General features: G+C 39.9%; 1 protein-coding gene across 4 annotated transcripts in view; it reads left to right on the forward strand.

Moving 5' to 3' along the window:
• The window catches only part of itpr3 (inositol 1,4,5-trisphosphate receptor, type 3), a 191,701-nt gene that overhangs the window by 92,853 nt on the left and 72,682 nt on the right, over nucleotides 1-26,166 (forward strand). For all 4 annotated transcript variants that reach the window (XM_042098198.1, XM_042098197.1, XM_042098199.1 and 1 more), the window contains 16 exons: nucleotides 2,815-2,869; nucleotides 3,028-3,193; nucleotides 7,305-7,472; nucleotides 7,601-7,675; nucleotides 13,421-13,540; nucleotides 15,142-15,264; nucleotides 15,356-15,556; nucleotides 16,504-16,755; nucleotides 16,854-16,979; nucleotides 17,125-17,250; nucleotides 18,039-18,159; nucleotides 18,815-18,996; nucleotides 22,614-22,762; nucleotides 22,918-23,026; nucleotides 23,113-23,206; nucleotides 24,106-24,281. In XM_042098198.1, coding sequence (XP_041954132.1) covers nucleotides 2,815-2,869; nucleotides 3,028-3,193; nucleotides 7,305-7,472; nucleotides 7,601-7,675; nucleotides 13,421-13,540; nucleotides 15,142-15,264; nucleotides 15,356-15,556; nucleotides 16,504-16,755; nucleotides 16,854-16,979; nucleotides 17,125-17,250; nucleotides 18,039-18,159; nucleotides 18,815-18,996; nucleotides 22,614-22,762; nucleotides 22,918-23,026; nucleotides 23,113-23,206; nucleotides 24,106-24,281 — 2,243 coding nt within the window. The remainder of the gene's footprint in view (nucleotides 1-2,814; nucleotides 2,870-3,027; nucleotides 3,194-7,304; nucleotides 7,473-7,600; nucleotides 7,676-13,420; nucleotides 13,541-15,141; nucleotides 15,265-15,355; nucleotides 15,557-16,503; nucleotides 16,756-16,853; nucleotides 16,980-17,124; nucleotides 17,251-18,038; nucleotides 18,160-18,814; nucleotides 18,997-22,613; nucleotides 22,763-22,917; nucleotides 23,027-23,112; nucleotides 23,207-24,105; nucleotides 24,282-26,166) is intronic.

A 26,166-nucleotide genomic window follows, 5' to 3' on the forward strand; every position in this document is an offset into this window, starting at 1 on the left:
GGTGAGTGCCCAGACCCTACATTTTAATGTGGGTCTGGCTCGCCAGGCTAGGTTACTGCTTCAGCCTCTGGCAAGCTCAGAAGGGGGCGGCAAGCGACTAGCTTGAGAGCGAAGTGTTGGAGACTCATGGTGTGTAGGACAATGACTTTTCATTGGCAACAATATTAAACCAACCAACAATATAAAATATTAAGAAGAGCTCTTTTATGAATTAAATCCAAACAAAATTATTACTGGCCTTTGTCCGAATCTGAGGCCCGGCTATAAATAGAATCCCCGCCATAATTTGAGGATTTAGGTATGCACGTGTTTCAGGCATAGTGCAAGTACTAATCTCTGAAAAAAATCTCTGACTGAAAGTGCACAGAACTTTTGCATTTGAGAGCGCTCTCTAGTGGCTAGACGGTAATGTTTCATGTAGGGTTCATGTCAGTTAATATGAATTAACATTTAAAAACATGTTCGGTAACACTTTATAATAAGGTGCCGTAATAAATAGCAAACTAGTCATTACCTAACCCTTTGTTAAGATAATAGTTTAATCATTAATTAAATATTAGTTGTTTGCATAAAATCTCTATGTTAATTGTTTAACAAATAGAAAAAAATATATTACCTAATATTGTATTAATATGTGTTAATAGTTAACTAAATGTCTTTTTGGCACTAATTAAAGGTTTGGTATGAATGTTGAGTCATGTCTCATGAAACAGTCATGAATGCTTTATGTGCAGTTTATGACAGCTGCTATGAATGTGTTATGAACTCACCTGTCAAGTAAAGTGTTACCGTTTATTCTGATATATTACTGCTATATTAATTAAGCTTAACCAACTTTATTGTAAGGGTCCTATGAGGAGTGGTTCATATTGGGATAGGCAGAAGCACAGTTTAATAACAATTAGTTAAATAATAATATGTCATTAACTTTTATATTAACATATAGTTTGTAAATAAACATTTATAATTTAAATGATGTAAGAAACAACTGTTAATTAATGCCAAAAAGACATTTAGTTACAGTAACTATTTCAATTTAAAATAACGTTCACTGTGCTTTCTGTAATAAACATGTTTCTTATTCAATAGCACCATGACTTTATTTCTTCATTCGGAGCTAATGAAGTCTAACCTGACCCTAGCCAGATGAATGTCGTTCCGCTTAGCTCCGCCTAGCTTCACTCACATCCATCTGGGACCTCTTCCATTGAGAGTGATTTCTCCAACCAACTTTATGGTTTAGCCAATCAGGACGCAGGGCGGGAGTTTCATAGATGTGACATAACGTAGAAGCGTCATTAGCGTCACGGGTTGGCTTCGATGTGAGTGGTTGAAGTAGCACGTCAATAGATGACGGACAAGTGGCTTATTCAATCATATGCAAGCATTTTTTGATTAGGCCCAGCCTTCTGAAGCAACACTTCAATGGATCGGTTCCAGATGGATGAGTGGAGCTAGGCGGAGCGAAATTCATCTGGCTATTGCCAGGTTAAATGAAGTCACCCTTTGTGTAAAGAAAAGAAGGCTATAGCCTACATTTGTAAAGAAGGCTATAGCCTACATTTGAATAAGTGAACATTGGACCACTTTGACAACAATAAAGGAGTAAAATACACATTGTTTTGCTGTTTCTATCAATGAAGATGTCAATTTTGGTTGATTATTACCTAGTGCTAGCCTGACGAGCCAGACCCACATTAAAATGTAGGGTCTGGGCACTCACCGTTCGCAGTGCTCAGTCCGAGGGGCGGGATAAATGGTTGTCTTTCAAATTCCCTCTGCACGCAATAGGACAGCGCTATGAGTCCCATGCGTTTCCCACCAGCGGAGCTAGTTGGCTAGTTCAAACTTTTGCCAACTTGATAAAAGCTTAACTCGTGTCACACTGTTCGCCAACAGTAACATCCATCTAATTTGTTTTCAAGTAGCAGGGAATTCAAGCCAAACCGTTGCAACTCTGCCATCAATCATTATGTTAAGCCCGCCTAACGACTCTATACACGATTTGATTGGCCTGATAGATGTTTAATTTTTCGAGCTCACAAGCCAACGGAGAGTTGCTAGACTAGCCCTGGCAGCAAATGTAATTTGCTGCCGCTAGAGTGCGTCTAGATTTCTAGTCTAACCTAATGCACCATATTATTACATTTGCATTTCTTTTTCTTTGCAACACCGCATTTTTTAATGACAACCGCAATATGTAATATAATGTATTATTACATAATGTGGTAAAATGTATTACATATTGGCTTTAAGCAGTTTATTACAAAATCGCGGCAGTTATTACATAATGATGTGAAAATGTATTACATAATCGTGGTGTTATTACATAATGCGTTGTTACATCCTACCATCATATTTTTACATGGGCATGTAATTGGGACTCAATGGTATTTTAATCCCCACCGTCGACTTCAAGGCAGCGCTGCGACCGTCGACTTCAAGGTACCTAACTCTAACCCTAACCCTAGTGTCTTCCATGCAGTGCTGCCTGGAAGACAATGTTGGGGGCTTAAAAACACCAAACACAGTAATTGAGCTACATCTTTTTGCTCAGGAATAGCATGTTTTGAACAGTGTTAGGATACGTTAAGGTCACATGGTAGGGCAAGCACTGACTTACAGACAGGGCTTCAGTGATGTCACTAACTGTGGCTAATTGGTAAATGAACACCTGTCCTGAGTCCTTGGCTCACAATTAGTTACAGGCCTAACACCAGTTTGTGGAATGATTTATTGTATGAAAATTGCAGTATGAAATACAGTATGAAAATTGCAACAGTGTGACATTCTGCTACTTTGTGTCTATACCAGCTGCTATCAATTTGCAATACATTGGTGAACAGGCTGAGGCAATGTTTGGTGTTGGGTAAGTTGAATGATTACGCTGAATTTAGCTAATTAATATTTGTTTTTTCATTATTTTGCCATTTCTGTAGTGCATATAGGCTACAATACTCATACATACATATGAAATGTATGCCATCTACCGTATGGCTTTTTGTTCTTTGGTTTGTTTGTGAGTAGGAAGGGCAACAGCATTCTGGAGGTAGATGATGAAGGAGGTCGCATGTTCCTTAGGGTGTTGATTCATCTCATCACACATGACTATGCACCACTTGTCTCAGGGGCTCTTCAACTCCTCTTCAAACACTTCAGTCAGAGACAAGAGGTCTTACACACCTTCAAACAGGTAGTGATGCACTGTGTCCCATGAATGGTAAACATGGACTTTGTGAAATTGCATATACAGTATATTCTTATTAGTTAATTAATTGTATATTTATGTCTATAATAATGTTTATAGTCTATAAACACTACTATACAACACCCATCATATTTTTTGGCATCCCTGGTAAAGTTCAGTAAAAAAATCATCTTTTGGCAGTTTATCTTGGAAAGCAAGTTTATTCTAATTCCCACAGTTTTCCAATGGGGTTCAGATCAGCAGACTGAGATAGGTATGGTAGAAGCTTCATTTCATGATCTGGACATACATTTTGGTTCATTGACATGCTGGATGATCTAATCATGACCCACTTTTAGTGAATTGGCAGAAACTGTTTTTTCTTGAAAGTGTTCATATTTTTCTTGCCGTTCATGATGACGTGTTGTTTGATGGACGGGAAGTCAGAATGAAAGTTTAATTCTGTATTGGAATCCATGAACTGGGAGAATACACCACACATGCATGGAGTTCAGTTGCCTACATCCCCCTTCTTTAGCCATGGGCTGAGTGGTGGGCTAAACTGAGTTTTTGGTTTGTGTCTTCATGTGCTGCTTTGACATTTTTGTTGGAGTCTTTTCTGCACTTAGTTGTTTTCGACATTGTTCTGGTAGTGTCTGTTCAACATTTTCAGTCAATTCTGTTTTGTCCATCTCTGGATTAGGTGTGTGCTGTGGCATGTCCAATTCATTGGTGTATTGGAGATGGTCTTTGGAGGCTGTGGCTCCAGCACTGACAGGACGGTGTCTGTATTCCTTTCCTTCATGCTCTACCACGTACGAGCATTCCACACAGGCTATTCCACAGTCCGAGCCCTGTCTACTGGTCAATAACATATATGCTATTCGCATGTTGGTGTTTTTTTTTCACAAATGACTCACACTTATCAGGAAAATTAAAGCCAAATGTGTTTGGCTTTAATGGTGTTGCGCCAAATGTTTTTGGCTTTAATGGTGTTACGTTTCATTTTTAAAAAAGGTTTTCGTTTTCATTTGATTTTTTTCATTATCATTTCTTTTTGGCTAGAAAAACTCACATATTTTCCTGGCATGCTCTGTAGTCTCCAAAATACATTCTACTATGCACTCAGACATCATCAGAGATGTTTCCCGGGGTCATCGGGTATTTTGTTTCTCGAAACATCATACACCCTTACCGAGACGACCCAGCCGGGGATGATCAGACCCAGATTGTGTCTGAGTAGCACCTCTCCACGGTTCACTCCTCTTTAACCACAGTCAGCTTGATGCCTTTTCTGCTGCCTCAATGCTGTGTCTGATGGCCTTTTGTAGGTACCTATGATGCTTAGGAGATGGTATTTCCCACAGTGTCCTCCACCATTGTCTGCAACACTCATCTGTCAGGTCAACGTACCTGACTTCCTTCCTTTCTGTCACCTCTTTTATCTGGTCCTCCCAGGGGACTGTGAGCTCCAGAATTACCACCTGCCTTGTTATTATTGACAGGAGGACCATGTCTGGCCTCAGTGTGGTCATTGCAATGGACTCTGGGAAGCTGAGCTGTCTCTCCAGGTCAACCATCAGCTGCCAGTCAAGGACCACTGCTAGGAGACCTGACAAAGCCCTTTAGTGTAGTCTGGGCTTCTCTCCCGCTTTAACTAAGGGGATGGTCTGCCTTACTGGTTTCTGGTGCTAGGAGTGGGCAATGGCTGATGGACTCAGCCACTGTCTTCAGCTCCTGATTGTGGGGCTTTCGGGGAGCAGCTGAGAATGTATTCCAGGGCCCCAGCCCCAGAACAAAGGATCAATCAGGAGTCTCAACTTTACACCAGCAAAAGAGGTTTGACAGAGCCAAGTGAATGGTTCAGGAGTTACAATTTATCACATTTATCCAAGCTTACCAGTCACACAGTTGTGTTACCTGGGACTTGTTATTAAAGTCTCGCCAATTGTTACATTTCGTGACAGTACACTTTCAAAGTAGCTGTGTTTTTGTTGGTTAGTGGCGTTAAAATAGAAATTTGTGATCATGTGTCTGACCACACCTACTTTTTCATTGACTTGCCAATGGGTGCGCAAGGTTCATTTGACAGCTCGACTTGCAAGACAAGGAACACGACTTGCATTGTGCCTGGCACCACGATGTGCCAGGTTTAAGATGGGGCCCTAAGATCAGTCACCAAAAGATTTACTTTACCAGGGGTGTCGAAAATAAGACAAGTACAATCTGTCTATTAATTATAATTAAAATGACAGTGACACTTTGAAAGTGGCTATTTTGTATGGGCTAACATCATGCATTGCTGAACTTAATTATAGTTCTGTTGCTCCATGTTGTTTGCAGTAGATACTTGATAAATGTTCAACTTTTCAAGAGGCAATGCAGGGGCTAGCCAATCAAATTGGCTTTCATACAAATACCTAGATGGCCATACTTACAGATAAAAAAAATTTGTTTGGCTTTTTATGCTTTGATTTTTTGAAGTTAGGGAGAAAGAAATGCTGTCCAATGTAAAATGTAACCCAGTCAAGCAGCGTATTATTACTGGTTACTGATTATTATTATTATTATTAGTAGTAGTAGTAGTATTACTGTGCACATCTCTTCATAATGCTGTAGAGTGCTCTATTGACTTGAATTGACCTTCCCAACGTTCGGAGGTGTAATAAGTTTGTATAACAGACCACTGTCTAGGAAAATGGGTTTTGTGCCTCTGATTTCGCGAGTAGGCCAGTTGGCTCAGTAGATGGTCCGAGACAGCCATATTTGCAGATAAACCTCATTTGTTTGTCTTTGTTATGCTTGGATTTTGTGAAAATAAGAGAGAAATAGACACTGTACATTCTAAAAAAGCCTGTTCACTGAAAAATAAACCAGCAAAATAAGTCTACCAGTGTGCGCTGATCTTTCATTTTTCTGAATTCTAAAAAAGCCGTTATTGTAATCCCTAAACACGGCTTAAATGATGTGTGAGCTAACTATCTAATGCTGCATGTCGGGGTACTTTGCGCCCTGTCAGGACTTATTTTCTGACTGGCAGACAAAACATTACCCCTTATTAACTGCTAGTTGCTAGTTACTAGTATCTAGTAAACTGAACTTTGTAACCAACCCATAAAAACACACTATAACCTCCTAATGATATGTTTTACTTTACTAGCTCATATTTAAAGCAGCACTAAAGAAGATTTGCTCTCAGAGTCCCCCTACAGTTAAGAAGCACAGTAATAAATGAACTAAATGTGCGTCTTTGTAACAAACTATCAACATAACTCTGATACAATATAGAGGGAATGCACCGACAGCAGTCTGTAGAAAGAGAGCTCTCTCTTTTCTTTTTGTTTCATTTTCCATTGGGGGGGGGGGGGGGGGGGCAGTGCTCCTATCCAAACAGCAACCTCCTATGGCTATTTTACAAGCGATAAGACCTGCTCAGAGTGGTGTACGCTCTATTAAAAGTTCAGGTGCCATCAAAATGGGGCAGCCGTGGCCTACTGGTTAGTGCTTCAGACTTGTAACCGGAGGGTTGCCGGTTCGATCCCCGACCAGTAGGCACGGCTGAAGTGCCCTTGAGCAAGGCACCTAACCCCTCACTGCTCCCCGAGCGCCGCTGTTGTTGCAGGCAGCTCACTGCGCCGGGATTAGTGTGTGCTTCACCTCACTGTGTGTTCACTGTGTGCTGAGTGTGTTTCACTAATTCACGGATTGGGATAAATGCAGAGAATTTCCCTCACGGGATCAAAAGAGTATATACTTATACTTATACTAAAATGATTTTGAAAACGTTATTTTAAGGTAAACATTTTTTTAGCTGGGCTTTAGTCACATTGAAATTGTAAAATAACTGCACCTTGTTGGAAGACCCAGAACACATAAAACAACAACTTATAAGTGCTTTATCAAGTGCGTTTTACAGTGAAGGGGGAACTTCGCTAACTAATGTGTAGCATTACGCGCCAGAACGCTTACCACGCTCACGGTTTTTCATTTTGTGAAAATGTACTGGCGAAGTTCATATTTTGATACAAAATGACTTAGTGAAGTCATAGCACAATCTAGACACATTGAGATGTTCTTGAATGTTTTTTGGTCTTTCTTTCTCTTTCCCTTTCTTCAGGTTCAGCTGCTCATCTCAGCTCAGGATGTAGATAACTACAAGCTAATCAAAAGTGACTTGGATCACCTGCGCATTATGGTTGAGAAGTCAGAGCTGTGGGTGGATAAGAAAAGCATCTCAGAGAAAGGAGAGGGGAAGAAAGATAAAAAAAAGAAGGAGAAAGTAGAGGTAATGATCAACTATGAAATTATTATATGTTTCTTCTCTATGTTTATGTCTAGGTTTGTTAATATTATACACTGGCAATGCTTGGGCCAAACATACTGAATACCTAATCCCTCCCCTGTCCTTGTCAGACATCCTCTGAAGACATGGCCTCCAGGAAGGTGAAGCAGGACAAGAGCAATGAGAACTACCAGATTGTTAAAGAGGTTTGTTATACTAAGCTAAAAAATAGTCAACTGTACACTTATTCACCACTTGGTAGCACAAATACGTGGTGTGAGTGAACTATTAACAATGCCACCACACAATAGGAAAGCAAATATCCTCCCATGTATTGGTTCTACCTGTGCACCTAAATGAGGTGATTTGACTAATTAGTTCACCTAGAGTTGAGCTAATAAGCATCACCTGATTTTACTGAGATGTTGGAACAAATATGTGGTAGGACTTTTACTTTCTGAAGCCAGAGGTGTGTTCAAATTCGCAAACATAGGCGAATGTTCGCAAATGTTTGCAAACAATTTTCATTTGCGAACACTTGCAAACAGTATGAGGAGGTAGTTCTCTGTGAACATGTTGGGAGTTGGATGGAGAGTTACTACTGAGATGGAATGTTAACACAAAATTGTTCAAATTTATCGGTTCATACAATCATGTTTGCTGTGAACGTTTGCCTCTGTTCAAGGAATTTGAACACACCTCAGGTTTCCCATATCTGACATTGGGAAAGATGTCCAATTTCTTGTGCTGCTGGTTGGGGACTTACAGTACCACAGTAGCCATCCAACAACCTGTCCTAATCCTACTGTTATAATTGCTGAACACACTTTCACAGCCAGGCAGATAAGTCAGTTTATAGCTAATTAGTTAAGACAAAAACAAATGTATGAGCTAGCCTATAATGTAGGCCAATCAGCCAAAGTTAGCTAAAACCTTAGCTCGCTCTCTCACTTCTTCAGTCCTATAATAAAATGAATGTTCTCAAACATCACTATTTACCATGATACTGTAGATAAACAGGCACATATACAGGTAATAGGGAAACAGGTGAATACAGTGAAACAGGTGAATACAGTGATATTTGTAACAGAGAATGAAACAGATGACTGGTACTGTAGCTCTGTGAATAAAGTATACAGCTCTGGAAAAAAAATGAAGAGACCACTGCACATTTTTCTGATGTCATTCTACCGTTGCTGAGTGACATTCAATTGAGTTGACGGTCATATTCTCTGTTAACCATTTCTTGACTTGTTTGGCTGTATGTTTTAATAGGCTGACACCAGACATAATTTCACTGCATTTTTTACTTCCAGTAACTATATGCATGTGACAATAAACTTCCTTGTATCCTTGTATCCTTGTATGCTTTGGATCATTGTATGGTTTAATGGTCCAATGTTGCCTATTGGGGCAGGTCTCTTTGTACACTGCCTGAGAAGGTCACCAGGTCCCCCTGGTTGAAAAACATCCCAAAAGGATACTTTTCTATCCCCCACAATTGAAATGGACATGGTGTCATTGGAATTTAATGCTTCTTCTTTTTTTATGCCAATCACAGGCCATGTCCCTGGGTCAAAAAAAAAAAAAAATCAGCGAAAGCTAAATTCTTTGTCCAGGTGTGCCCTTATAAAGGTTTAGCTGAGTTGTGCATGTTTAGAGAAAAGTGATCCATGATCAGCATCCAAGATGACCAAGTGATCAATTTTGAGATGGAGTGAACATTTCAACCACCAAAACACCATCCACAATGTGGAGAATAGCTATAGAAATGTATTAGTTTTGGGTGTTTTTCAGACAATGGGACCTGGTGAACTTCTCAAAGTAAACAGTAACACTAAAACAAGGGGCAAATTGAGAATTTTGGAGGAGAAGATCAGGCTGCCGAGACTAGCCCCAATAGGCGGCATTGGACCATTAAACTACACAATGATCCAAAACATACAGCTAAACAAGGCATGAAATGGTTAACCGAGAACAGTACCAACATTTTAGAGTGGCCCAGCCATAGTCCAGACCTCAATCCGTCAAAAAAGTGAGCACAAGGCCAGAGGGATGGCAAATAATCGCTCTTGATTCAAAACCCAGATTGCTGTTAAAAAGTTGCAGTCTAGAATCATTGTGTAGACATGAATAGGCTTGGTAGGTATTATAAGAACCATTTTGAGAGCTGTGAATGCAAATAAAGATGTTTCCATTGATTATTTCAAAAGGGTATGAATCATTTTGGACACGCCATTTTTCATAAAAATTTTAAAAAAGATGAAAATGCTTCTTTTTTTGTTTCCATGTTTCTACCACATTGTCTTACAACCTTTTGACATGTGGTAGTGTCATTTTCAGAACATATCGATAAAGAGAAAATCAACATTAAATCAATATTTGCCAGGGGTATGAATAATTGTGTTCTTAACTGTATCTACTGATTCATTTACTTTATGTATTATTAAAAACTAAACTAACTCACTTTACCCACAACATGATCCAATCATGGACTATGAGTAAGGTCATGTAGCCTACTGTTGTTGACTTTAGCATGGACTGACTCCCTTTGCACCTTGCACTTTAACATTGCATTGCACGTTATGTATATGTGTATTTATTTATTTATTTCCTACATAGACTAGGCTATTTATTAACTATTTAAGTGGCAATTAATATCTGTTTATATTATGGCTGTCAATCGATTAAAAAATGTAATGAATTACATACTCTGTGATTAATTAATCTAAATTAATCGCATATAATTTTGCTGTGAAAGTATTTAAAAATTTTAAATTCAAATGAGTCATTGAATAATCAGCATTAGTGACATTAAAGTTCAAAAACTCTTTTATTATTATTTTCACTGTTCAAATAATGGCCATAATAATCTATGATATGAGAGCGGGAGCCTGTATTGTTATTGGATTTTTTAATTTTTGTTTTGAGTACAAAATCAGAAAACAAAAAACAACTCATTATCCATTTTTTCATTTTGGTTTTGGAAATGGATGTATCGGTATAGTTTATTGAAAAGTCGTTGTTTTTACATATAGCACCTTTAAGGTGAGAGTAGTGCACTGCGCCAGTCCAAAGAATTGTGAAGTACAGTTCAGCAGTGTCACAGCCTCAGGGAAAAAGCTCTTGCTGAGCCTGCTGGTGCGGGAACAAATGTTCCTGAATCAGATGTGAAGTGGGTAGAGAGTCTGTCATTTATGATGCTTTCCCTAGGGAGCATTTGTAGTAGGCTATATGTCCTCCAGTGGTGGCCATGTGGGTGCCAATGATCTATAGGGGGTGCGACGATCTTTAGTGTGCCCCTATACTGTCGGTGTTTATCCCAACATCATGTTTTTATTTAGTCCACTTCATATTGTGCTTATTAGAGGCTGAGGCATTTTGTTTATGTCCTGATGACCTAGCCTACCGTTTAGTCTGTGCATCGGGGCAGCTTAGGCCTGCGACGATGCGAACTGTATGATCAGGCGCGCCTGCAGGTGTAGGCCTACGGCCGTACGCACTGTGCGTACCATCAGGCAACTCAACGAGAGAGAATTTCCCCTGTGTGTGTTCACACAACGTTAGCCCACCATAACTTCCCAACTGCTTCACAATTGTGCAGTATTCCATTAACTGCTCGACAATAGGCTATTTACAATTTTCTTTAAAATTTGTCAAAACACATTGTCAAAATCAACTTTAATGTACGCACCTTTTGTTTGAGCAGGAGAGGGAATAATAGCCTAACAAACGCACGCAGCAACAGAAGTTGTGGGCTAGGCTACTTTCTTATGCTATGGTTGCCTGTTATCAACACACATGTTAAGCTAATTCACTAACTCAAGACTTCAAGGCTATCATGGATATAAAACGATTTTTGGAAACAATGAAAGGGTGGAGGTAGCAAAGGATGGAGGCAGCAAAACTAGAGGAGTTATTTCAGATGAACAAGTTAGGCAAAATCATGGGCAGATTATGAACTTTCGGGCCCCTGGGCCCAGATGTATTAAGGGCCCCCCACTAATTGTCGTATATGTGGGAGGGGGGTTTGGGGGTCCTCCCCCAGAACATTTTTAACTTGTTTGATGTGATTTCCTGTATTCTGGTGCATTTTGGGGATGGCCAATACTAAATTCAATCAGATTCATAGCCTACATCCTGATTTGTTGATATTGAGGCAATGATTCCATGCAAAGGCTTGGGCTTCAGGGCCCCTTGACCCCTTGGGCCCCTGGGCCTGGGCCCGGTAGGCCCGTGCAGTAATCCATCCCTGGGCAAAATGCTTGTTAAAACGTTAGCATTACATCTGGATTATACTGAATAATGTTTACTGATGTTAAAGCGTGAACGCTGTTTAAAGCCATGCACAACGGTAAACTAGAACAAAACTAAAGATAACTTTACCCTTTATAGGGCCGTATAAAGTTGTCCAAATGAATAGGTCGTTATTAGGTGTTGTTGTTGTATATTGCATATGGATTTTGTACTACGCTACTTTTTAGTTAACCAATGCACGAACGAAACCGGGAAACGGACAAATATTATTAAGCCTTTCAATGTTTTGTTGCGCGCGGAGGGGTAGATGGTGCGCTTAACATTCATTCCTACTGGCGTGCCTAATAGAGACTTATGTTGTCGCGGCAAGCTTAGGCCTATGCTCCTGTCTCTAAATAGGCCCAGTGTAGACTAGACCTCCATGCTATGTCGCTGATTTTCTGTAATAAATGCAGCCTGTATCATAGGCTACTTCGGCGAACCCAGACCGGTCATGGCATCAGTTTCACTTTTAAAACGCAACAGTGTAGCGAGAGGGAGAGTGCAGGCTATTTAATTTGCAGCATGACAGACGAACTCCCATTGTGAGCGCAGTGGCATCTTTAGTAGGCCTAACATTTTTCATTATTATTTTCCCCCAGCAATCAGTGCAAATAAGCATCGGTAAATATAACAATTAATCAAGATAGATTTGGCCAAAAGTGGGCCCGGAGCTTATGTCTATTGGGCTTTTATTACACGGCTCTTCATAGTGCTGCAGAATGCTCCATTCACTTGAATGGGCCTTCCCAACGTTCGGCGGTCTGCTAATTCTGAATAACAGACCGTTGCTAAGTAGGCCTATAACAGACCGCTGTCAAGGAAAATGGGCTTTGTGCTTCTAAGTCAATTCTTTCATATCACTACGCAAGGATTGGAACTTCATTCAAAAGTGAAAGCAGACGGTTGATCAGCTGTGTTCTAAAGAATGTTTGATTCAAGTTCAGCGTGTGTTGTTGCGAACTATTTGTTTCTCAGCAAAAGCCATGATGAAACGGTAACAAATAGCCTACAGAGTAATATCGTGGGGAGTTTATTGTGTCGTTTTGGTAAGTAGCCGTGTAATAAGCGGGATAATGAACGCCGGTCATTGTCGGAAGATAGGTCCCTTCAGGGCGCTGCGCGTCGGGGTCCGGTTCGCCCTGTCGGGACCTATTTTTTACAGTCTATGGTCGGGACCTATCTCCCGACAATGACCGGCTTTCTATAGACCCTTTCAACAAGGTAAACAAAAACAATGCTTGAACGTTCTATTTGGGCCCCAATCGACTTCCTCTGCATTAAGATAACATATGGAATGTTAAAAAGGAAGTCTTGTGGGGCCAACTATGATGCTGATAATGGAACTCTCTTGAAAGGGTCCATACATTATACCTTACTTATCAACCATTGGAATGTTTTTTCTGCTGTGGTCCAATTGCCATAGCATATTGAGATGCAGTTGAGAAAAATGCTGTCAGTGGCACAGTGGTAAGTCCACAAGTTTCCTAGGACACAAATTAGCCTACCTTTCTTCAGACTTCAGAGGAAGTAAAGGAACTGTTGTGCCTTCCTCATTGGGGTGGAGGAGTTTCGGGGTGCAAATGTTTGTACAGAGACACGGCACAAACTGTTGGAGTACTGTTTTGAACCTTTTGACTGACTTTATATTGCAGATCTTGGAGAGGCTAAACAAAATGTGCGGTTCAGGAGTATTTAAGAAACAGCAGCGACTCCTGAAGAACATGGGGGCCGATAAAGTGATGTTGGATTTGCTACAGGTGTCTTATGACAAGGTAAGCTTGGTAGCATAATAATGAGGAATAATCAGTTTTGCCCTGTATAGATGTTTTCATAAACACAAAATATTGTACTTTGATGTAGTTTGTAGGCCTATAGTTAAATATTCTCTTTGGTAAATGGACGTTCTTAGGTTCAGACTGCATGAAAATCGAATTTGTTTCTCAGATTTTTCGGAAGCAAGAAGAGGTGCCTCATCTCTCTGTCCAAACACTTTTGCTTTCAAGTCGCAGAGCAGAGTTTTTTTGTAAAATCTTTGTTTCAAAGATCTTTTGTGTTTGTAGGCTATGAATCTAGCGCTTTTGGCTGGATTTGTTGTTCAACCTGTGTCGCGGTGTGAGAAGGCAGAATCGCGACACACCCTTTTTAGTGTTTCACGCAGTGCAGCTTATGCGGCCGCTTAAGCAACACACAACTCCCACTACAGCCTACTTACCGGTAGCCTACGTTGTCCAAAAATAAATAAATACATTATAATTTCGTACCTCTTGTTGCTTTCATTGTAGACTATGTGTAACGGATGCCAGCTAGCTTAGCTGTGCTTGTGGAACGTTGGTAAACCTCACTCCCCGACGCCTCAAGAGTGCTGCTGGCATGCAAGCCAGTAGCCTGGGCTATTGGCTCAACCATCAGCACGCTCGCCTCCCGATCCGAGGTGCTGCTGTTCTCTGAGTCCGGGCGCGTGCAGGGCTGAATCGCGCAGGTTCAACACAACACAGGTTACATATGCGTCCAACTTTACCAAACAGTATAGAAGTAAACCCCCTCTCATTGCCCCGCTCTCTCTCTCTCTCTCTCTCTCTCTCTCTCTCTCTCTCTCTCGCTCGCTTAATGGACACGCGCAACTCGGCCTGCAAAATCCAAAAAAACATTCACAATCGTGAAAGCAAAGACGCATAGCATAGAAGACGACGTAGTAAATTACTATTAAATCCGGTTAGCATCATTAGGATGCTGCACATATTTGTTTAAAACTCTTGCATTCAAGTTGACTGACTGACTCAATACCAATGTTTCCCAAAAGGGCCTGTCCCAAGGAAAACAGTACTACCTGGAAACTTAAACACACATGGGGAAACTGAACAGCTCAACCAGTAGACTATAAGTTAGTGACAGTAGCCTACTATACTTTGTTTACAATATTTCCAGGCTTCAACCAGACAGCTGAATTAAAGAGGTAGAGTTGTAATAGAAATAGTAGGCCTAGGCTATAGGCTAATCTGTATAAAATGTGCTGTCATAAATATCAGAAATTCAGTATTGTCTCTTTTTATCATTTTTTTAATTTCAGCATATAAAATAGTATATATTATATTATACATTATATTCTAATCCTCTGGTGTTCCAAGGTAGGCAATTGAAATGTTATTTAATAAAATGTCTAGCGTCCCCCCCTCCAAAAAAATAATAAAAAATCGAGGTTTGTATCAAATCGTGGGTCAGAATTCGTGATACACCAACCTCACGATTCGGTTTGTATCGTTACAGCCCTAATAGAAATATAACAAAATAAATTAAGAAAGGAATCTCCCACCCTACCTTTACGCGTTTGTTATTTGTAACCGTAATTAATCTCTTTTTCCATCTCTTTTTATAGAATGACAAAAAAATGCAAGAGATCATTAAGTATACCCACATGTTCCTGCAAAGGTTTTGTTCAGGTAACCAAGAAAATCAGGTCCTCCTCCACAAGCACCTGAACCTGTTTCTTACTCCTGGTGTGAGTACAATCAATTTATATATGTCATGGTAGATTTCAACTGGATAGGATGTAGGTTTCTTTTTACTCTCATTTTTGGATCTCTCATCAGCTTCTTGAAGCAGAGACTGTGCAACACATCTTCTGTAATAACTATCAGCTGTGCACTGAGATTAGTGAGCACGTCCTCCAGCATTTCATTCATTGTCTGGCAACACATGGCCGTCATGTTCAGTACCTCAACTTTCTGCACACCATTATAAAGGCGGAGGGAAAGTATGTGAAAAAGTGCCAAGATATGGTCATGACTGAGGTGAGTGGCCCTTCATTGAGTATTGGAATGCTTAAAGGGATATTCCACCATTTGGGGAATTACACTCATTTTCCACCTCCCCTTGAGTTAAACAATTGATTTTTACCTTTCTCCAGTTCATCCAGCCGTTCACTGAGTCTGGCGATACCACTTTTAGCTCCAGCCTAGCATAGATCATTGAATCAGATTAGACCATTAGCATCTCACCATTAACTCAAGGGGGGGTGGAAAAAAAGTGTAATTCCCCAAATGGTGGAATATCCCTTTAAGTATAAGAGATTAAACTTAAAGATGCATCCACAATTTGATTAATTGATTAAATGGTGCTTTATTATGCAATAACACACACAAGTTATGATGGAAGTTTGAATGAAGTAATAGGCAGTTTTCTCAGTAATGTCTTTGTAAAAAGTTATGGCATATTGTGTCGATTATTACAAAATGCACCATGCAACACCTGTAATAATCATAATAATTAAACAAATAAAAATGATAACAATAAAATAATGTCACAGACAGACCTACAGTCCTACAGACTATGAAGCCACCTTAAATAAGTACTTTTTGCAACACACACTTTTTTAATTAATTTCTGTTATTTTATTTCTGTTATTTAGTCTATTTCCATTTTACTTGTTTGTTATGTCTGAGTCTTGGGCTATTTCCATCCCATTTGTTTGTCCTGTCTGTGTAAAGCACATTGAATGACAATATTGTATGATAATGTTCTATGGACCCTTTCAACTGCATAAACAAACAGGTGCATTCCTAAGGCATTTCCGGTTGCACAGATACAGACATTTAGCTAATGGTAACGTAGAGACAAACACAATATTGTAGAGCATTACAAGTCCGATTCATTTTCATTTCAAAGTGTCTGAGCTGGTTTTGAATTTTTGAACAGAAACCCTCTTTAATTTTGACTTTGACTCTTCATTTCCATACAGTTAACCAATGCTGGTGAAGATGTTCTGGTATTCTACAATGACAAATCCTCATTTTCCACGATGTTGGAGTTGATGGTGGAGTCACGGGAAGGTATTCAGGACAACAGCCCTCTTTGTTACCACATCTCACTTGTGGAACTCCTAGCAGCCTGTGCAGAGGGCAAGAATGTGTACACCGAAATCAAGTGCACCTCACTTTTGCCTTTGGAAGATGTGGTGAGGGTGGTCACACATGACGACTGTATCACTGAGGTATGGAAAAAGCTCAGTAAAGCTCATTTTCTGATTGGAGAATTATTTTTTCAGTTCAAATTGCAGTTAATGAGTATGTGTGATGACTTTATATGCAGGTTAAATTCGCCTATGTGAATTTTGTGAACCACTGCTATGTAGACACAGAGGTGGAAATGAAGGAGATCTACACAAGTAACCATATCTGGAGGTTGTTTGAAGACTTTACAGTAGACATGGCACAGGTTAGAGGACCAGTTGTACACATGGCTACTAAAATAAAAAATATCACTATGTTATTGTACTCAAACATAACAAGGCAGAGGATCCTGATTATTATTACTGACAAGATGAATTAGGTTGCATGGTCATTGCTCTCTGTTGTCTTAGATATGCTGCAAACTTGATAGAAGACCTTCTGATGCTGTACTGGAGAAGTATGTCATCAATGTGGTTTTGGACACCATACATGCTTTTTTTAGCTCACCTTTCTCTGAGAACAGCACCTCACATCAGGTAAAAAAAAGAATGCAACCGTTTTTGATTTTAGAGTATTGCAATTGGTAGTTACACCCGTTGTGCAAGAAGAGAGTGCAATGTTTTGTGTATGTATATATATACATATATTATTATTATTATTATTATTATTATTATTAATACACAAAACACATAGGTATATATAAAATCCCTGATAAAAGCGTACCTCAAAAGGGGCAAATTGTTGCACAGTGTTACTTTAACATTTATGCCAATGTTGTATCGTCATGGTGTGATGAAGTGGTGTGAATACTACATTAAAGATTCCAGGCAAAACTGAACTCACTCTTCTCGGCATCTTCAATGATGTCATCAGGGTGTTAAATAGTAGAGCTCCCTGCTTATCTGTGACACTGTGAGAGTTTAACTATGTGAGGTTGTATCTATGGGTTTGTAGTACATTTTGTAATGTCTAAATACATTTATGTACAGTGGTGCTGGAAAGTTTGTGAACCCCTTTTAGAGATGCCTAGCAAGATGAAACTCATCAGAGGCTTGATCTTTCAAAAAGACAATGCCACTGACAACATAAGTCATCCAGTTATAGTATTGGAGCAAGCATGGGATCTAGCAAAAATACCACTAACATCATTCAGTTGAGTCCTCTATCTTTAGTGGAATGGGCAGAAATTCCACTTGAATTGTACATGGACTTTTGTTGTTGTTGTTATGTACTTTTGTTGTTTGATTTTTTTTCAAAATTTGACCAATTGTACCAGTTGGGTTTACTACTGCTCTGTCCTCTCCCCCTAAAATTGTGCTGGCAGACCCATCACCTCATCGTGACACAGCTGCTACATGCAAGCTTGCGTCTGATGGATTGCTCCTGGCTGCAGCCACAGCAAAGGGTCCTGGTTGAAACTTGTATCCGCACACTTGCCCTCACTGGTGAGGTCCTTTCTTAGTTTAAAGGACAATTCCAGTCATTTTCACACAGATCTCTATTTCTTGAGGTCACCTAGTACTGTCAGTTGTTTTTTTTTTGTACCGACAGTATTCGGTGACCTCAAGAAACGGAAATCTATGTGAAAAATGACCGGAATTCTCCTTTGAGTCAGTACACTTGCTGCAGCTTTGTGATGTGAATAAATTGATTGAAGACTTCTAGTAGCACAATCAGGAGGGCAAAAACCAAGGCATTAAAATAGTCAAGTCTTGAAAAAAGTGAATAAATGTTTCAGCATCACACAATGACAAGATAGATAGACAAGATAACTTTTTTCAATATTGCTTAGATGGTAAAATGTTGTCCTGGCAATAGCTTTGATATGAGCCACTCAATTTCTCAAGTTTCTATGTCTGTCTCACAACTAATAACTCTGTTATGGAAAGTTCATACCCATCCATTTCTTAATCTACATGAATATACACACTGCACGGTCATGTCAGTCAGAAGAGTAAGGATTTCACTACATATTGTACTTTAAATGTATGTAAATAACTTGAACTTTATAGATAGATAGATAGATAGAAATAGATATATCTATAGATTATTAGATATATTCATATTTTTTCCCTTCCTCTTTACCTTGTTTATCTGCAGCTAAGAATAATTCCATCTCTTTGCCCATTGAGCTGGAGTCTCAGATTAGCATCACGCTTGCCAGTATTACACAAAATTCTTTGTCCCGCTCCAACCCAAGCCAAAAGAGCTCCTCACGCTCCAGTCGCCCAGCAGCTCCTACCAATCCATGGGACTACAAGAACATCATTGAAAAACTACAGGTAGGCCTATGTGGAAACAGCATTTCAGGACAAAGCACACACAAATTAGTTGTGTTAGGGGTGCAACAGATCACAAAATTCACGGTTCTGTTTGAATCCCAGTTTTGAGTCACCCAGCAGATCATTTTTTGAATAAGCAAAAAGAGATCTACTTTAATGTATCATCAATAAAAAGATGCCTGTAGATGTCCCTTACTGCAGTGAGCATTTTGCCAGGGTGCAAAGTGGAGGAGCCACCTGAAAACTACTGTACTCCCAGGTCCTAATAGTGTCAGTTTGCCTCATCAAGGTTCTTTGAATAGAAACCTTTGGCCACACATTTTCCACTTTAGGTGAGCAATGAACTCTTCCAGCTGTAGCTTTTCAATGAGTCATCATCTCCTTCCCACTTCTGATACCCTACCAATGTGTCAGAACCAGTACCAGTACCAACCGGCTTTAGCTTCTCCCTTGCGACATTGGTCATTATAGGGTCATTCCACGTCAATTCAACCAGGGCCCACGCACCAGATGTACCTATGTTACCCAGGAGACATACTGTAAAATTTATTTTATTTAAGATCAATACTTCAAGATACAGCCAGTTTTACGGGGGGAGGGGGGTGTCGATTTTGTTCGGCCTCTTTTTTTTGTCAAAGTTCACAAGCCCATAGAGCAAGAACTAAACCATGTAGGAGGCTCAAATTGTGCATGCTTATACATAAATAGGAATAGTATGTAGCGAAATCGTCATGTTTAGTCTGGATGATCCTGCATGGTCATAGCTGTCCCTCAAAGTTGGTCAAAATTGTATTGGCTGGGCTCTGTTTAGGCCTTCAGAAGACATATTTGTACTCAACATAGGCTCTTAATTTACTTTACTTATTGAGATAAGTATAAACACTCTCACAAAAATCAATCAACAAAAAAGAAATCCCTTCAGGGTCTGAACAGCAGATCTCACAAATCTGAAAAATCATTTTGGTTCTCATTTTCAGAGCACCCAAACACCTTGTGGGATAACAAAATATTTGTTTTATATGTTTTTCTTTATTCTCCATGATCCCTTCTTTTTAAAAACACTTATTTGACTTGTCTTATGCAAATCTTTCTTTTTTATTTTCCACCCTGAACATGGGCAAAATGCCCCATTGAGATCAATATGTTTTATATAGTTACCACAGTGTCACCTGTGGTTGTATAGAGTAACCTGTGGTAACAACTGGCCTTTGGCCATAGCAACCATCCATTTAGAATTAGTACTGTAATGGCAGTTTGTCCTGCAAGTTGAGAAATTAGTTGATATGGGGCAGAAAGAAGTACAAACAAGACGGTTTTAGCGATGAAAACATTTAAATTATATCAGCAATGAACACAACGCACACACCGTTTTACCACCTCGAACGTGCATTTCTTTCTGTGAACTGAACGCCATGTCATCCATTATCCCTTACATGTATATGCATAATTCACCATTAACTAGATTAGCGTGGTGCTTACCTGTGGTCAAAATTACTCCAAGACAACTGGGGCCCTATTTTGGCGATCTAAAACGCATGGTCACTGGCGACTAGCTTAAATAAATTTAGGGGTTTGTCCAGTCCACATTCGGGGTGGTTTTGTTATCAAACGTTGGGTGCTTGGCGCAAAAGAATGTTCTCATGTTCCTTAATCAGTCATGGGTGTGCTTTGTGTGTAACATCCTTTAAACCAATGAATATGACATCTGTCATTCCCTTTGACAGCAAGCAGTGCAACTTCAAACAGCACATCGGTATTTTGATAGTCAGCGGTGCATTTGCTTGCACGCGAGACCAATGATAATCAATAGGCTCAAGTCAGGGAATGTTGGGTTTTCTTTAGTATGTTGACTGCCACATCTAGCTGCATGGTGAGTGACTGCATACGTTAACTTACATGCTGAATCTTGCTGAGGATATTTTGTCGTATGACTGTACAAATACAAAATTGGTCAGATCCAATCTCCACAGTCGAGGACTGGGCTTCAGGGTCTGCAGTAGCCTCCCTCACTTCCAGAAGAGCCTCTCTGACTTGCCCAGCCTGGTACCTTACCGGCTCTGGCAACTAGCATGCTAGCTGTCAAAGCTAGTAGACATAACAGTAAGCTAACCTTACTTGATGACTTGTCTTACAAACAAAAACTGAAAAATCTGCAAGTTTTCACAATCAGACATTTATTGTCATCGTTTGTAGGCATACTCTATGCACATTGCTCACTGGCTAACTCCACCTATGAGCCTGGTGGAAGGGGTTCACTGTTCCTACTCGCTACCACCAACTTGATTAGTCCTATTATAAGCAATACGGTAAAAAAAAAACTCTTTGGGGGGCCTTTAAATTTAAAAATAAACAAAAACTAGATATAATTGCATACATCTTGCATTCAATCTACACACAGGATACATCATGAATTCAGGAAATCCTTTAATCATTCGGTTTAAAGATAAAATGTAGTAGGGTAGACTGAGTACAGTTGAGACGTGTACAGTTGAGACACCTTAAATATCTTGCTTGCACAGCAAGCCCAAGTTGCGATTTTTGCTATGCACATATTAGTGCCCTCTTTGATCATGGAAAATTTGAACGAAAATTTGAACTGGCCATTGTAGGCTACGCAAAAAATAAACAAGTAGGCCTAGGCCTATCTCCCATCCAAGGATATCGGCAAATGTTTTTTCCAAAGTAAGAATTTCACTTCACCATGCACCTTCGACAATGAATAGCTCATTACACTTATGTTACTGTTAAACGTAACTGGTATCATTACAAACATTATTCTGTGTCCTAAAAACTGGCATATTTTATGGCATTGTGTCATGTAAGGTCGTTGCAAAATCTAGAGAAATGTGTGAGGTGGTCAGCGGGGGACAATTGAGCCACACATTGGATTGTGTTAGGCTACTTGAACATTTCATTTGTAGGCTACTGTTCACTATCTGTTCCTGTGTCACATTTTGTTCATGAAGTATTCCCTTTAACCAACGCTAATTTAAATGAAATGAATGAACTACTGTACAAACACTTTGCAATTGATATGTTTTTATTTATTCAACTTTCCAACTAACGGTTAGTTAACTATACATCATTAAAGATGGGTGTCTCAACTGTACCAGGTAGGTGTCTCAACTGTACTCTATAGTTTATGAGCTAATTGTGGAAAATATAAACTACTTATGGGTATTATTGATTGATAATATTTTAGTCTACAAGCTAAGGAAATGGCATGTGGAATGTTGTGTGGAAAATCACTTCTTTTCAGTATCTATTTTTTGTCTGATTTTGTGTGGGCAAAAAGTGTCTCAACTGTACTCAGTCTAGAGCATAGCATGGTGATAGGCACTTTGCATTGAACTGTAGATTTTTACAGCACACACAGCCCCACAGTTTTGTGCCTCACATGACAAGGTGGAACCCTGCAAGTATAAATAAAGTGTCAATCTAATACAGTGTCAGAGAAGATTTCACGGGGAACACTTGTAGATAAACATGTTGTTGACAACTACAATTATTTTTGTTCCTCTAGGCAAAAGCTTCAGAGATTAGGATAAAAAGTGGGACATTAGGATACAACTTTGATACAGTACAACATATCTCACAGTGTCAATTATATATTGCAGGACATTATAAATACCCTGGAGCAACGCTTGATGCCTTTAGTAAATGCTGAGCTGTCTGTGCTGGTAGATGTGTTACACCAGCCTGAGCTGCTCTTCTTGGAGGGCACAGAAGTAAGGACACGTTGTGAATCTGGAGGATTTATATCAAAGTAAGTGCCACTAGTGTATATGTGCATATGTTTAAGTATCAGTATTTTGGGGAGGTCTTTCATGCATGTCGTTTATAGGTCATTTTGTTAAGACAAAAATGACAAGTCACACAAAAGAATTGATCAGTGTGTGTATGTGTGTCTTTGCACATAAGGTTGATCCAGCATACTAAAGCTCTAATGAGCTCAGATGAGAAGCTGTGCATCAAGGTGCTCAAGACTCTCCAAGAGATGCTCATCCGTACACTAGACTTTGATGAGAAGGTTTGAAGTTACCTTATATTTGAATGTGTTTGTTTGAGTCAATGTGACTATGTAAAAAAAACACGTAATTATGTCTTTGTTTTCAGGGAACATCCCTAAGGAAGGTACTACTACAAAACTATCTCTTCCCCAACAAAAAGGGCGGCAATAAGTCTGAGATAGTTGAGATTGGAGGAGGAGGTAATACTTTGTCTCAACAGAATTTAACAAACATCCTAATACTGCAAATACTGTATTGTTTCCTTAGCATCATTTAAAATCTTCATTTAAGTCTCAGGGTGGGGTGCACCAACAAGGATTAAATGAATGTTGGTTCAAGAATTTGTTGATCTAGGTTTCATTTTAATTCAAGCTTTTAATTTACAGTACATTTGTTTAAACATGGTTTAAGAAATCCACAATAGATGTCTGGACTTTGTCTATTATTTGAACTCATTGGCAAAGTAAAACTAACTTCACCGTGGTGTCATAGTCAACGACAAAACAGTTATACAAAGTTAATTACTTCACTATCGACTGACAATGGGTTACCATCGAAAACATATCCTGAAAAAAGAAACACTTACCCCAATAATGTTCGAATGACTGAATAAAAAACCTAAGGACATTCAGCAGAGGAGTTGCTGCTTACATCTCGTGACAAGGATACAAGGAAGTTTATTGTCACATGCATAAAATCTATAGTGACAGTGCGTCTTCAGCTGTGCTTCATATGCACCTTTCACTATAGACCTGTTTTTTCTTGGTCAGTGGCGTAATGCTTTTTAGATAGTGTAAGATAGCGATTTTAGGTAATGCACCAGACCACGCCGTAGATCGTTGATTGCCACAACCTTGAGCGCTTTGTTCAATAAAAGAGACGCGCATGGCAAAAAATTCGAGTGTAAGATAGCAATACGCTTTGCGTTGTGATTACAATACGCTTTGCATTGAGTTTTAGATCGCAAAGATAGAGCCCAATATCTGATCTAAATGATGAACCCAGATCTGACTGCTTGCAACCTTACTGCCAAATTCTCAGTCAGCGGCACTGCAAGCATATGAAGCGATATATCCTCATCTTTTGCATATGTCCTTAGGAGGTGAGGAAGAGCGTGATTGGGCAGCTGTAGCTGCAGTCCAGTGTCGTTTGGACAGAGAGGGTGGGACGAAACTTTTTACTGACCTTGTCATGAGCACCAAAAGTGATAAGATTTTCCAGGAATCCATTCAACTGGCCATTTGTCTACTGGAAGGGGGGAACACAGATATTCAGGTAAGAATTTAACGCTGCTTATTGAAATTATTCCTGATAGATGTAAAATATTTGGCCTGGAGTTCATAATTGTTACGTGTAGAGCCATCTACCTTCCAATGGAGTATTCATTTTGTGCTACATCCCACTGCAAGGGAATGCTAACATTGCCACTATAGTGGAATCCTTTCTCGAGGTCACCGAGTACTGTTGGTACGAAAAAAACAAAAACAATCGTTTTTACCTAGCTCAAGTGGCTAGTTTCAACAGCTAAAGCAGCCAGGCAACTACAGCGCTCCACTCTGGGGCATGAACATAAGGGCTCATGGAACCAATCACAAGTGATTTTTCTTGTTTAAAAGTAGTGGTTTCATCCAATACTGAGTAAGGAAATTCAAGCCAATGCTAATTGGCATTAGTACTCCACGCGAGCTCTCCACATACATCATAGTTTGTTTCCGACAATATGTGGCACAGATAAACGCGACGTTCACAGGCTGTAAATTGTCGTTAACTTACTGAAAATTAGGGAGATTTCCAGGCGTTCACGGGGACGAAAATTCCTCTTTTCATGCAGTGATAGAACACACTTTCACCTGGACAGGGTGCATACTAGGCACTCCCATGCAAGCCTCCACAGTGACCATGGCTATGGATCACTGTCCCGCAGCCATACCCTAATCTGCGGTATTCTGCAGCACCTTTTTAAATTCAGCCTTAGGGAGGGTGCCTATGCTATGGAAGACATCCTGCCTTGTTCTGCCTTGTCCCGAAAAAACCTTCTCCATCTGCCCTCGATGACTACAGGCCGGTTGCCTTAACATCACACATCATGAAGGTACTGGAGACACTGGCCTTGGCCCACCTGAGACCACAGGTGACCACCTACATGGACCCATTACTATTTTCATACCATCCAGAGGTGGGTGTTGAGGATGCCTTAATCTGCTTCATAGAACACACTCTCACCTGGACAGGGCTGGCAGCACTGTGAGGATCATGTTCTTTGATTTCTCAAGTGCTTTTAACACCATACAGCCTATGCTGCTACGTGAGAAGCTGCAAAGGATGCAGGTAGACACCTCCACAAATTTATGGATTATTGATTATCTGACTGACAGACCACAGGTTCTGAGACTGAAAGGGTGTGTGTCTGAGCAGGTAGTCAGTAACATAGGCGCACCACAAGGGACTGTGTTGTCTCCTTTTCTCTTCACACTGTACACCTCAGACTTCCAGTACAACCTGTCACCAGACTCATGTCACCTGCAATAGTTCTCAGATGATTCTGCAGTTGTGGGGTTTGTCAGTGATGGTGAAGGGATGGAGTACAGGCAATTGAGCCTACAGAAGTGTGTCAAATAATATAATATATTGAATAAAATATATTTTAATTGGGCTGTTAAAATATGGTTTCCTATGTGATTAGGCTACAAAGAAGGAGAAAAGCAAACGGGTGTAAAGGATACTTTTGTATCGGAATGCCCACTATTACCACCAGTCCTGTGTTTCCGTCCTCTTGCCTGTATGTGTCACCCTTAATATTAATTTCTATACAAACCAAGACGGCGGATTCCTAAAGAAACGCAAGCACCCACTCCATTGATGTATCTAAATTAGCTATGTACCAAAAATGACATTTTACCATGACTCGAAGAGCTGTAAACAGTGTTGTAAGGCTGCATGTACAAATCTGCTTGGAGCTCCAGTGGAATTTTGATTTTGCAACGAGAATTCTTGGTCGTTCATGTGCAGTGTAAATGGGTGGAAGTAGACGACCCACTAGGCCAGCACTAACCTCCAAGCGTGGTAAACAAAATCAGATATTTCAGGCAGTAAAAGCCCCGGTAAGAACCAAACCAGATTTTGTTCAAATCTACACACCTACAGTACAGTGGGCATCGCT

Source organism: Alosa sapidissima, chromosome 7 (genome assembly GCF_018492685.1).
Source record: "Alosa sapidissima isolate fAloSap1 chromosome 7, fAloSap1.pri, whole genome shotgun sequence".
Classification (NCBI taxonomy): Eukaryota; Metazoa; Chordata; class Actinopteri; order Clupeiformes; family Clupeidae; genus Alosa; species Alosa sapidissima.